The sequence below is a fragment of the Elephas maximus genome, chromosome 13, assembly GCF_024166365.1.
Source record: "Elephas maximus indicus isolate mEleMax1 chromosome 13, mEleMax1 primary haplotype, whole genome shotgun sequence".
NCBI lineage: Eukaryota > Metazoa > Chordata > Mammalia > Proboscidea > Elephantidae > Elephas > Elephas maximus.
Window position 1 is genome coordinate 63,738,853 of NC_064831.1, and position 13,865 is coordinate 63,752,717.

The 13,865-nt window shown below is 41.8% G+C and overlaps 1 protein-coding gene across 1 annotated transcript in view; it reads right to left on the minus strand.

The window, feature by feature from the left end:
• The window catches only part of NPTN (neuroplastin), a 66,795-nt gene extending 57,599 nt beyond the window's left edge, over positions 1–9,196 (minus strand). Inside the window, exon 1 of the mRNA XM_049905477.1 lies at positions 9,028–9,196. Coding sequence (XP_049761434.1) covers positions 9,028–9,118 — 91 coding nt within the window. The 5' untranslated portion in view covers positions 9,119–9,196. The remainder of the gene's footprint in view (positions 1–9,027) is intronic.
• Positions 9,197–13,865: the final 4,669 nt, after the last annotated feature.

A 13,865-nucleotide genomic window follows, 5' to 3' on the forward strand; every position in this document is an offset into this window, starting at 1 on the left:
TATGCTATCTGTCTAAGGGTAATTCGATGATAGTTCACTGCTAGCTACTTGAAACCTCTTTATACTTGCTCTCTTCCAGGTAGCAGTCTCCTGGTTTGCATTAAGGCCATTTATTCCATCTCCCTTGGTGAATGATTTGAGATGCAGCCTTAATAACTATACTTTCAATGCTGGAGATGCTGTGCTATTTTTTCCCAGTTGTTCCACAATGGTTCCCAATCTGCTAAACTTGAATAATCAAAAAATCTTCAAGTAAATTTAACATATTCTTTCCACCTATGAATTAAAAAGTATTGCACAAGTAGTGGCCAACACGAGATAGGGACATCTTGTTGCCTTTTCTTTCTTCCAAGAAGCAGTGTCTACAAAAATAATCCTGCTGCTTTAGGATTTTTAATAAAGGCAAATGCTTCTTCAGTGATTACTCTGCTTCCCATCTCCCTCCCTTCCCCTGACTAGTATTCAAGTCAATCTGTACTCACCAGAAATATGCCTCAGACAACAGCATCAGAGTTAAGTATTCAGCTCAGGATAAACAGTAGTGCTCCCAGCCCTGTACTCAACCAATAAACTCAAAGACAGAGCCTAGGGAATAAGGAACACGAGTGCTAATTTAAAAGAAAGGACAACTAAACATACCGGAAAACTTATGTTGTGATTACGATATTCAAATTACTGCAGCTTCCTTTTTTTCCCAAGTACAATTATGAAAAAAAAAAAAAATCAGTATTATAAGAAGCATGACTAATGTATGAATTCAATAATACTGTATTTTCTTTACTAAGTATGTGCAAATATTCCTGACAAAATTCCTTGTGAAAATTCTTACTGTGTTTATGAAACCATCAGATTATTCCAGGCTAACACGGCATTTAAAAAAAAAAAAAAAACTATTCCATACCTGAAAATACTATTTTTTAACCTGCATGTCAAGACCCACTGATGAGTTGTGAAATCAATTTACAAGGTCACCAGTCTTCTTTAAATGAACTCCAGAGTAGGTAGTTTCACAAAACATCAGACATTTATGCATATAAAAAAAAAAATTTTTTTTTTTTTTTTATACTTAGTCACAAAATCTATTTCTTTATCTGGGTCACAGATGAAAAGTTTGAAAGCCTTTTCTCTAAAGAGCTTTGTATTTTTAAGATAATTTCAGTACGACTACATGTGAAACATACATTTCTATCTTACTAACATAACCTCAGCTAACTGCACTTCAGCTCCTAGAAATTTTTATAGTTTGCAATTTAATGTTTCAAAGTTATTTTTTAAATAAGCAGCAAGGATGTGGCTGATAACTTAAAATTAGATGATAGGTTGCCGTTAGATGCTTTCAAGTCAGTTTCAACTCATAGCAGCCTTACGTACAACAGAACAGAACACTGCTCAGTCCTGTGCCATCCTCACAATCGTTGCTACACTTGAGCCCATCGTTGCTGCCACTGATCTAATCTATCTCGTTGAGGGTCTTCCTCTCTTTCAATGACCCTCTACTTTACCAAGCATGATGTCCTTCTCCAGGGACTGGTGGGTATATGGGGGCTTATTACATTATACACTCTACTTTTGTATATGTTTGAAATTCTAATAAAATGCAAAAAAAAAAAAAAAATGAAGAAAGAAATGGGCCTACCTACAAGATATAAGGAGCCCTGGTGGCACAGTGGTTAAGAGCTCAGGGCTGCTAACCAAAAGTTCCGCAGTTCAGATCCACCAGCCGCTGCTCAGATCCCTATGGGGGCAGTTCTACTCTGTCCTATAGGGTCGCCGTGAGTTGGAATCGACCAAAGGCAACAGGTTTGGGCTTTTTTTGTTTGGTGGCACAGTGGTTAGGAGCTCAGCTGTTAACCAGAAAGTCAGCAGTTCAAATCCACCAGCCACTCCTTGGAAACCCTACAGAGCAGTTCTACTCTGTCCTATAGGATCGCTATGAGTTGGAATAGACTCAACAGCAATAGGCTTGGTTTTTGGTTTTGGCAGATTTTTTTTATAAAAAAAATACAATGAAAAAGTTTATAAATTGAGACCTTTAATACATCGTTACTACGGAATACCTATCTAGGAGCTACCTAAGGTGTAAATTAACACTTGGGTTGTCCTCTTCAACTCTAAGGGACAGGTATAGAGATCTTTAAAAGAGACCTGACAAGAGAAACTAAGTCATACATAGAAGACAAACTTCTTTAATGGACAACATAAAAAAAACATGAGATTGGTTAAGTGTACTTGTCTCTTCCATAACCATTTGCTGTGAAGTTGACTCCGACTCAATGGAGACCGCATGTATGTCAGAGTAGAACTGTGCTCCACAGGGTTTTCAATGGCTGATCTTAGGAAGCAGATCACCAGGCCTTTCTTCCCAGGCACCTCTAGGCAGACCTGAACCTCCATCCTTTTGGCTGGCAGCCAAGTGCATTTACCATTAGTACTACCCAGGGACTCAACAGTCTACTTTCCAGCCCACCAAAAAAAAAAAACCCAAACCCATTGCCATCAAGTCGATTCCAACTCATAGCGACCCTATAGGACAGGGTAGAACTGCCCCATAGAGTTTCCAAGGAGTGCCTAGTAGATTATAACTGCCGACATTTTGGTCAGCAGCTGTAGCACTTAACCACTACACCACCAGGTTTTCCAACCCACAGAGGTTAACAAAATATCTGTCTACCTAGGAGACATTTTCACCATTTCTTAATGATTTAATTCACACTGGCAATTTTCCCAACAAGTTTAATATGAGATCTCTGTATAACAGAAATTGCTCTGCTTTCCTTGAAACAAGAACTGTAGGTGTTGTCTGAAGTAGATTTACAGTCAACTGGATTTCAAAACAGTGTACTCTTCAAAGTCAATTTTCATTATTTACAAAAGTTTAAAAAAAACTACTTAAAATAGAAAATATTATCTCTCTGGACCCCTAACCCATCAGAAGCAGTATCTAAGTCATAAGGTCAATAGAATTTGGAAATTTTAGAAGTGAATTTAGGTATCATTTAGCCCAGTGGTTTTCAAGAACTATCACTAAGAACATGGCATAACAAGTTATATATGCAGGTACCCTCTTATCTGCTTTTTTTACGTATTGCATATGGAGCACTGTGTTAGTATTCCGTCAGAAAATTCTGTTGTGTATTTTATATTAATTACTTTTAGAATGTGAGCATTCATTTGGATATGATTAAAACTATTTGTGCAGTTTGGGACCTAATATTTTCTAATAATAAAATCTTACATAATACATAGAACCATGACATTTTCAGTGATCACACATCACCTCATTTTTACTCCATTGTCCAGTCAATGTGAAGCAATACTTGAGTGTAACAATAATATGAATCAAGATAAAACAAAGGGAAGTGAAACATAACCAAAATGATGTTCTTCTGGAAAAATACCACAAAGCATACCATAAGGCTCTAGTAACTGATTATTTGGTAAGAAAGCTAGTCTTAAAACATTCCATAATTGTTTTCAGAAATGCAAAACAATACCATTTAGTACTTTCAAGTACAAGGAACTTGACACAACATGTTTTCATCAAAGCTAACCACACTCTCCTTTAATAAACAGGTAAGACTCACTTTTTTATTTGAAACACAACAACAAAACAAAAAGCCAGCAGGTGTCTTCAGAACATTAGATATGTCTCCCACTAACTTACTCTGCATGAGTAAATGTAGATACTTGGAAAATTCTTTAAATATTTAGTAAACCCTATTTCCACACGGATAGATCAAACTAAAAGTTCTGAGCAATCACATCAAAATAACCTCAAATTAATTAAGCTTGATTGATAAATGTGTATTTAGAAACACACACACACACACACACAAGCAAACAAAGAAAATGTTAGGCTTACTTTCAATTTTAAGTAACATACTAAACTGGAATTAGACACAAATCTTGATTCCCCCCTCCTACATTGAAGAAACTCTTGAAAAACATTTTACTTACGCATTCAATCTTTCAAGTTTAGGTATCAATACCACTGGAATAATGCTTTTATATAGGATTACTGCAATGTTTCACTTTAAATCCAATGAGAAACTTATTTATGTATATAAACCTATAAAGTGCAAGAGTTTATAATTTTACTGGAGAGGGTCCTGACTTCCCAAACGTAATCCTAACCAAGGTTAGTAATTCCACACACACACAAAAAAAAATCCAAACAAACCTCACAAATAAGGTAAAAAATAATTATCTAAGGTGCTTAAAATTAAAAACTCCGTATTATGAATGAACGGCATTTAATTCGGGTAAACTGATAAAAGACAGTTAATGTTTTGTTTAAAGAGGCCAGCTAACAGCCAAGCCGCGTGTTCACAGGAGGTGATTTCTGCACCATCCCTGCTCTATTCATTCTTCCGGACAGACCCTGTGTTTCCAGACGCTCCTCAAAGGCACACTCACTCCAGCGTCCTGCTTCTCTCCTGGCACCCCTGCGGCCTCTCTGCTGTCCCTCCCTCTCCCACAGCCCCACTCTCTCCCTCTGATCCAGACTGTGCTCTCGCTGTCAACGATAAACTGAATGGAATGCATCAGACCATCTTCAGAATTCAACTCCTTCAAAAATTTCTTTGCATACTCAGCACTGTTCTAGTCACATCTGATCCTCTCCGAAGGCCCAGTTTAATAATAACTTTTTATTAAAAAAGACACAATACAATAATATGTTCTCTTTTATTAATGTCTAAAAATATACATGCTACACAAGAGAAAATGTTTCACATCAAAATTGAATTAATGAGCAAAAAACAAAGGAGCTCCATCAAGATAAAATACTCATGAGAATCTGTATAACACATGCTAAGTTAGACCTGTAATGAACTTCAAGTTTAATTTATTGCAAATGTTGGGACTGTGGAACACATTTAAAGGTTTCTGTTTCCCTCTGCTCTTTAAAACCTCGGTATATTTACAGGTTAAGCTTTATTACGTCTGGCAACACAAAAACCCAACTCTACCTCTTTCTAATGTGGGTCCAGGAAACCGCTGGAAAACAAAGACCAAGAGCCAGGAACAGGACCTGATGTAGTAACATGGCCTTTCCCTGCTAGTGGCAACACTTTGGTGGGTTGCCAGAAAGCCTGAACGTGCGGGATCTCCTTAGGAAATGCTTTATTCCAAGGCAGACTATTTCTTCTGGTCGTTTTTATCTTAGTTGGATTAATTATGTCAAAATCCATTGCTTGACATTTGGCACATCATTTGTGTCACAGTTACCACAGATAAGACCTGTCTCCTGTTGCTCCCTTCAGTTCACCCAAAAAGGGGATGCACAACCAATAGCAAATATACCTCTACAATGTACTCAGGGAGGGAAAACTACCAAACCACTGAAGCAAACGGCACCTGACAGAAAAGAAGAAGATTCATGAATCATCTAACGCTAATACTGGCAGTATTACAAAGCACAATGTTCACAACTATCTGGCATCACCCAAGCAAAACTGTTTCTTAAAATTTAGCTTGTTAATAATAAATTCATTAGACTCTTATTTTCCCCCACTCAACAGTGTTAATTATCTAAATTTGTATTTCCAGTATAAATATATTACCATGTTTTTACACTTCACAGTCAGTCAACTAACAATTATAACAGTCCCACTGTGTGCCAGGCACTACATTCGATTTCTCTTACAACAAAAGTATTCTATGAAAAGATGATGTCTGGCCCATACAAAAAAGGTATTTGGTTCACCAAAGACAGTCATGAGAGATGGCAGACAATGAAATGGAAATGTGAACTTCCTCCCCAGAATCTGCAGTTGCCAGCAGAGCAGCTGGTCACTTTTCTGAAAAAGTTACATAAGCAAAAGCACGAATCTCTCTGTGCTGGCCTCCAAATGGCCTACTTACCTTTATTCAAGGTGATGGTGACCAGCGTTAAGAATTAAATGTTCAATGCATATATGAAGAGAAATATATAACTAATGAAGCCATTTTTCAGAGGAAAATAATAGTAATAGCTAACATTTACTGAGATTCACTACATGCCAAGCAGAAATCTAAGTGCTTTATGGCTACTGTCTCATTTAATCCTCACATCATCCCTAAGGGATGAGGAAACTGAGGCTCGGAGGTAGTAAATGCCCGACACAAAGTCACTCAGCTGCAGAGTAGAAGAGCTGGGACTCAAACACAGAGACCCAAAGCCTGTGCTCTTGATCACCATATTATACTGCTTGGTTTACACTCCTTCAATTTTAGCCTAAAGCTAAAACCTGTCTTAAGAGGGTTATTTTTCAGGCAATTTTCATCCTTTAAAATGAAGTACACTTTTGTTGATACATACAAAAATCAACAACTTAAATAAGGATTTTACTTGAAACTGTGGTCCTACAAGTCTAAACCGTCTGAATGGAAAACAAAATCTATACGAACGAAAGCACTGAATCTCTGTGGTAATGGTCAGAGACTCAGGATTTTGTCTTCTATTGCTTATTTCCATTCACCCAAAGAGGAGATGTACAATCAATAGCAAATATACCTCTAAAATGTACTCAGGGACACCGTGAAGGTCATCTAGTCCGAATTCTTCATTTTAGGAATAACGAAACAGAGGCTTTTTGGGAAAAATAAAAATCTATACTCAATCTAAACTACCAAATATCCAATCCAGAAACACCTAAATTCTTTTTCAAATCATCATTTTACATAGATAACCTAAAACTCCTAACATTTCACATGGTATCCATTTTCGAAGGACAGTAAGAAAATACAAACTCCATGACATGAGGTCAGACTATTAACAGTTGAAAACTTGAATCTTGTCAAAAAAAAAATGTTATAGAAAGCTCTAAAATGGCATCCTTATCTATACGAACGTATGAACCCAAACTCAAAAAGTAGCCATTTCTTCCCTGAATTAAATTTACATTCATTTCGGTCAATTACTGGCTCAGCTTCACTTCACCGGTCATGTCACGTGTCTGAATTTAAGCTCATTTCAAGGAAAAGGCTGTATGTACTATGTTGTATTTAGAACACACATCACTGAAAACAGCCAGAGGAGTTTAGGCCTATCCAAAAACCTTGCTTTAGTTGCTAAGAAACTATAATTTCACCGTACTATAAATCACTGAAAGAAGCTATGCCGGCAGAGATCAAACATGTTGAAATCAAGAATTTCCCACCTATTGTGCAAAACAAAACCATGTATTTCACAAATCAAATAGCTGAATTAGTATTAGGCTTCTTTAAGACATCCTGTTAGCACAGATGAAAAATAGTAAGACGTATCTTTTTTTTTTTTTTATCAGACTAACTCTGCCCTGCCTCCACAGCAGCCTTGTGCTTTGAAGGAAAGCAGGAAAAATACCTCATATACTTAGCATATTCAAGCCACAGACAGAAAAATAGTTCTTTTCTGACCCCTGCAGTGAGTAAACCAAAGCAATGAAGCACACAAGATATTTGATTAGTTCTATTTGGTAAAATGAACACTTTTATATTTAACCAATGATTTCACTGATATATTTTCATGGTACTCTTCAGCATTTTAAGCCCAGTTTCTCCTTAGAACGTTCGACTCCACTGGCTCTATCATCGATTTAAAAAAAAATAAAATAAAATGAAAATCATTTAAATTCCAGCTATTCTAACAGTAATTTTAAATTGTTCTAACACAACAATGAAAAAACACTGAAAGATTAGCAAAAATAATTATGGTTCATTCTCCAGTACTGACTTCTCATACATTCTTTCCTATAAAAATATTTTTTAAACCGCTTAATGGCTGTCTAGTCTCACCTGTGAAAGATCAAAGAAGCCGCTGAATTGTAACTCACGCCTTCAATCAGAATCTATTGCCTAGGTCCCCCATCACCACGATTCCCCACCATTTCTCCATCTTCTCCAAAGAGCTACATTTCAAAATTCAATTCTCTCTTTTCCACTGCACACATTACAAGGACTACTTTCATGCTCCTCGGAAATAATGTCTGTCTTGAAACTTTTCAGATCTCAAAAACCCACTTCCTCCACCACCCTCTGACCAGCCAACTGCCCTCAATCCCACCACTGCAGTTTCAGCGAAGTGTCCCTGCCGTCCCGGAGGCCCAACCAGTATCATACAGCACTTGCCACAAGCCAGCTCCTCCCTTCGCTCACATATCCTCCCCACTGCAAACCAACACTACACCCCCGGCTTCCTGCATTTTACTCCCTTCCCTTATTTTTTGTCTCTCCCCCCCCCCCATCTCTATACCCCGGCACCTTCAGGTCTCTAATAAATATTCCCCCTACTTTTTTTTTTTTTTCTACTTTAGTTTCAACCCTTTCTCCCCAACCTCTTTCCTCTCCTTATTTAGGAACCCCTTCCAACCACTACCCTAGAATGTCCAGCACTCCGCCCTTCTTAGCAAATCCAGCCCTCTCCCTCCCATGTCGCTTAAAGCCACCGCTGCTTTTCTTCCCAGGTCCTCTACTGCAGTCACCCCACTCCCTCAGCTTTCCACCCACCTTCCCTCCACCCCCATATCCAAGGTCCCCTGATTCTCTACCCCTCCTTAGGGCTCTAGTACTCTGCTCGCCCTCCCTTATTTTGAATCCTGTCAAGAGACTTACGAGCGTCAGGAGAGTCCTCGACGACCCCCGCTCCCGGGACCCCCGCTCCCGGGACCCCAGTTCTCTCGGGAAGCCTAACCGACACCCCCTCCCTTCGCCTGTGAACACAAATGCCTGTCTTCTGCCGCCTTATTTAAAAGCTGCGCCCCCTCCCCAGCCGCCCCCGCTACTCCGGCTCCTCACAGGGCTTCTTCGGTGTCCCCTCCCCGACGTGGAGCGACGAGCCCCACGATGCACAGGTCTAAGTCGGCAACACCTCGGGCTCATGTCGGACGCCCCCTCCCCTCGGACAGGCGCCTCCTGTCCGCACACAACGCCGACCGGCATCTCCTCTCCGACCCGCAGCCCTCAGGCTCTTCCCCTGGCTCCGCACCTCCTCCGGCCCCGGACGGGCCCTTCGCAGCCGCCGGCGCCCTCGGCCCCCGCCCGACCCGCCCCCGGCGCCCCGCTTACCGTTCTGAGCGGCGCCAGGCCCTGGGAGGAGGGAGCCGGAGACCAGCAACAGCGAGAGGGCCAGGGCGCTGGGGAGCGAGGAGCCCGACATTCTCCCTAGCAGCAGACGGAACAGCGAATAGGCCGGGGCCGGAGCCGGGGCCGGGGAAGGGAGGGGAGGGAGGGAGGGGGCGGGCAATTGCGCGAGGGAGTCAGCGAGGGAAGCAACCGCGGCTCGGCTCCGTCCTTCCCCGTCCTCCTCCAACCGCCGCAGCGCCCAAGCCTCGCGAGACCTTGGCGCCCGGCCGTGGGCGGCTGATGAGCGACGGCTGCAAGGATCGCGAGAAGAAACGGCCTCGACTAATGCTCCCGCCCTTTGGACTCCGCGCCCCGCCCCTGCAGAGGCTGATTGGCCTAGTGAGAGGTAGGTCACGTGCTGAGGGCGCGCGGCCACGTGACGAGGGGAGGCGGGGCTTCGCCCGCTGTCCTGGCGCAGAGAAAGCGAGAAGTTTGTGATCAGTTTAACCGGAGCGCTACGAAATAAGAGGTTGCTTTAGGAACACAATATATTTTCTGCACACATCGTGTCTTCCATTTGTTAGAGCTCTTGGCTACCAATCTGATCCGTTCGTGGTCCCCTGTGAGAGTCCTGCTATGTTTTGACCCTGAACTTTGAACACAGACGCCCTACTGGTATCTGGCCCCAACCTCTCTCGCATTTCGTGTTTTTCCCTTTCAGGCAAGGTGATGTGCTCCCTTTGCCCGGTATTATCTTGTGCTCTCCTGCCTCCACATCTGCTGCCTCTGCCTGAAATGGCCTCCTTTTCGGTCGTTTCCCATTCCTCCCCCCCACCCCCACCCGTCTATATTGGCTTTATTTTAGTTCATAGAATCTCAAGGCCCGAAGGGGTCTGAAAGTTCAACTAAACTAATTGCACGTCATAAACATTAAATTCTACAAGGAAGTTAAGTATTAACTTGTATGAGGACTCTTTAGAAGCGTTGTAATGCAACGGACATGTATTGACATGTGGAACCCAGATGAAAAGAGGGCCCCACCCTAACGGAGTTCAAACCTAGTCTATCGGAGGAGTGAACGAGGGGCAAATGACCGCGTAGCAAAACCACCCAAAGGAAAGGAGTCAGCAAAGCGCTCTGGAGGTTGATTTGTTAAGCGATCGCTACTGTTTCCCCTGAAGTTTGGGGAAAGCTCTTCATATGGGCAATTCTTGTATTACTTTCAGCGTGCTCGGTCCCTGATTGGCAAAGGAGTTTCTGTGGCTTAGTTCATTCCTGACTCAGAGCAGGCATCTTGGGAGTGCCTGGAGTGAAACTGCGAGGGGCCAAATAAACAGTCATGAGGACCTGACTTGATTGAAAGAGAGAGCTTGGGAACCTGGAGGAAGGAGTGCTCGCTGTGGGCCCTGCAGTCTCTCTCAAGTCAAAGTGGTCTGGAGTATTCAACAGGAACTAGATAGCTGGACATTTTTAAATGAGCTTTCTAGCAAGGGCCAGGACAATTATACTGTTTTGTTGATTAAGTGAAAACTATATGCTTCAAGACCCCAGGTGTGTGAGTAAGAGGTGGGCATGTATCTTTGGACAAAGGCTAGTCCACAAACAGCCCTGTACAGAGAACTACAGGGCTGGTGGTAACAGGACCCAGATTTTCATTTGATGAAAACTTTGGCTGGGTGCAACCACAATGACCACAGCAAACATCCCTATTTGATCCTTATAACAAAAGTAGAGGGTGAGCAAAGCAGGGATTGTTGTGCTCATTTTGTGGGTAAGGAAACTGAGGTCGAGAGAGGATATGACCTGCCCAGGGTCACAGAGTGTTTGTGGTAATCGTGAATGGCAAATAGTTTTGTTTGCATCCTTCTAGGCTCATGGTAAGATTTCTTTGCCCCTTCGAAGTTGGGAGGGGCATGTGACTTGCTCTGGTCAATGAAATGTGAGAAGGAACATGCAACACTTTCACGAGAAAGCTTTTCACTTCCAGTGCAGACACTAGCATGCTCTTTTGCCTGCATGGTGATCAGTGAAAGCGAGGGTGAAAACACGTGTGAAAATGAAGCTCATGATGAGTTGGAGAGGGACGCTGGTGAGGAGTGAGCTTCTTGGATCAGGTGGACACTTGAGACTATGTTGGCATCTCCTGCCTGGAGGGGAGATGAGAGGGTGGAGGGGGTTAGAAGCTGGCGAAATGGACATGAAAAAGAGAGAGTGGAGGGAGAGAGCAGGCTGTCTCATTAGGGGGAGAGTAATTGGGAGGGTGTGGCAAGGTGTATATGGGTTTTTGCGTGAGAGACTGACTTGATTTGTAAACTTTCAGTTAAAACACAATAAAAATTATTTAAAAAAAAAATGAAGCTTATGTCATTGGGGATTCCTGAGTTAGCACAGTGAGCCAAGCCTTCTGCCAACCCACATTAGAGAGGTACCACTGTAGAGTTGCTGTGAGTCAGATTCAACTCAATGGCAACGGGTTGGGTTTTTTGGTTTGGTTTGTTGAATTAAGCAGAGATATAGGGATATTTGCTCTGATTGCATAACCTGTACTATTCTGGTTAGGGGAAAAATGAAACCCAAGTTACATAAACACACCACTGCCACCACCTTCTACTAGCTGGGTGATCTTGGGCAAGTGACCTCATCTCCCTGGACCTAATTTTAATTATCTGTCAAATGGGACAAATGATAGTACCTACCTCATAAGATTGTAAGTGGAATAAAAAACCAAAACCAAACCTGTTGCTGTTGAGTCAATTCTGACTCATAGCAACCCTATAGGACAGAGTAGAACTGCCCTGTAGGGTTTTCAAGGAGCAGCTGGTAAATTCGAACTGTTTTTGGTTAGTAGCCAAGCTCTTAACCACTGCACCGCCAGGGCTCCCATAAGTGGAATAGATGAGTGAATTTATGTACAGTGTTTAGAACAGTGTCTGGTACATAGAAAACACTCAAATGTTGATGATGGTGATAAATACCATTACTACTGCTGCTGCTACAGTTCTCACCCCAGCCCTATGTCCTATCGACTACTTGATGCATCTTCCAAAAATGATTTGGGAAGAACTTTTGAAGCACAGGTGTTACCAACAAACTCTCAGAGCCTGCAGTCATGACCAACCCTTTTTACCCATGGAGAAGATGTTATCAAACCCCGTGTTACAGTAGTTGTACTTTAAGTACCCTTTTGTTGGAAAAAAAAAATACATGATTAAATAAAACTTTCCAATAATTCAGTTATTTCTTTATAAAGGAATTTGGATTTTTTTTTCTTTTAATATTTACATACACTTAAAAATCTCTGTGGTCCAATACTGGGGAAACCAGCACGACTAGTTCAAGGCAAGGTCACAGAAGCTCCATAGATACATCCAAACTCCCTGAGGGACTGAATTGCTAGGCCGAGGGCTGTGGGGACCATGGTCTCGGAGAATATCTAGCTCAATTGGCATAACATAGTTTATAAAGAAAATGTTCTACATTCTACTTTGGTGGATAGCATCTGGGATCTTAAGAGCCTGTGAGACAACAGCCCAGGCACAAGGACTAGCAGGCAGAAGGGGACAGGAAAACTGGTAATAGTGAACCCAAGGTCAGAAGGGAGAGTGTTGACATGTTGTGAGTTTGTTAACCAATGTCATAAAACAGTATGTGTACTAGCTGTTTAATGAGAAATTAGTTTGTTCTGTAAACCTTCATCTAAAGTGCAATCAAAAAAAAAAAAAAGGAATCCACCCAACTGCTACTCTCCTAACTCCATTTACACTTTCCCTCGTGATAATATTGCTAGCATCTTTCCAATTCAATACATCTAACTGTACCTCTTTACTTTTTGAACCACTACTTTTCTTATTTAAAACAGAAAAAAATTCATCAATTCCAGGAATGAATATGAAGGTCTCTCAACTCAGTACTTGTTCAGAAGGTTATTTCTAATTTTTCCATATTAGAAACAATAATTTCTGTACTTAGGTTTTGCATACGGTATGTCTACAGGATAAATTCTAGATGTGGACTCAATAAATGACCTTTACATTTTGATAAATGATGTCAACCCACCCTCCAAAAAAAAAAAACCCCTGTGAGTGGCCGTCTAAGATACTCCACTGGTCTCACCCCTTCGGGAGCAAGGGAGAATGAAGAAAAGTAAAGATACAAGGGAAAGATCAGTCCAAAGGACTAACGCACCACAACTACCACAGCCCTCACCAGACTGAGTCCAGTACAACTAGACGGTGCCCAGCTACCACCACTGACTGTTCTGACAGGGATCACAGTAGAGGGTCCCGGGCAGAGCTGGAGAAAAATGTAGAACAAAATTCTAACTCACAAAAAAAGACCGGACTTACTGGCCTGACAGAGACTAGAGAAACCCCCGAGAGCATGGCCCCAGGCAACTGCCGCAGTATGACAGGAAACTGCCAGAAATTCAAGCCAGATTCAGAAGAAGACGAGGAACCAGGGATAGCATTGCTGATGTCAGATGGATCCTGGCTAAAAGCAGAGAATACCAGAAAGATGTTTACCTGTATTTTACTGACTATGCAAAGGAATCCGACTGTGTGGATTATAACAAATTATGGATAACATTTGGAGAACAGGAATTCCGGAACACTTAATTGTGCTCATGAGGAATCTGTACCTGGATCAAGAGGTAGCCGTTGAAACAGAACAAGGGGATACTACATGGTTTAAAGTCAGGGAAGGTGTGTATCAGGGTTGTATCCTTTCATCATACCTATTCAATCTGTATGCTGAGCAAATAATCCGAGAAGCTGGACTATGTGAAGAAGAACCAGGCATCAGGATTGGAGGAAGACTCATTAACAGCCTGCATTATGCAG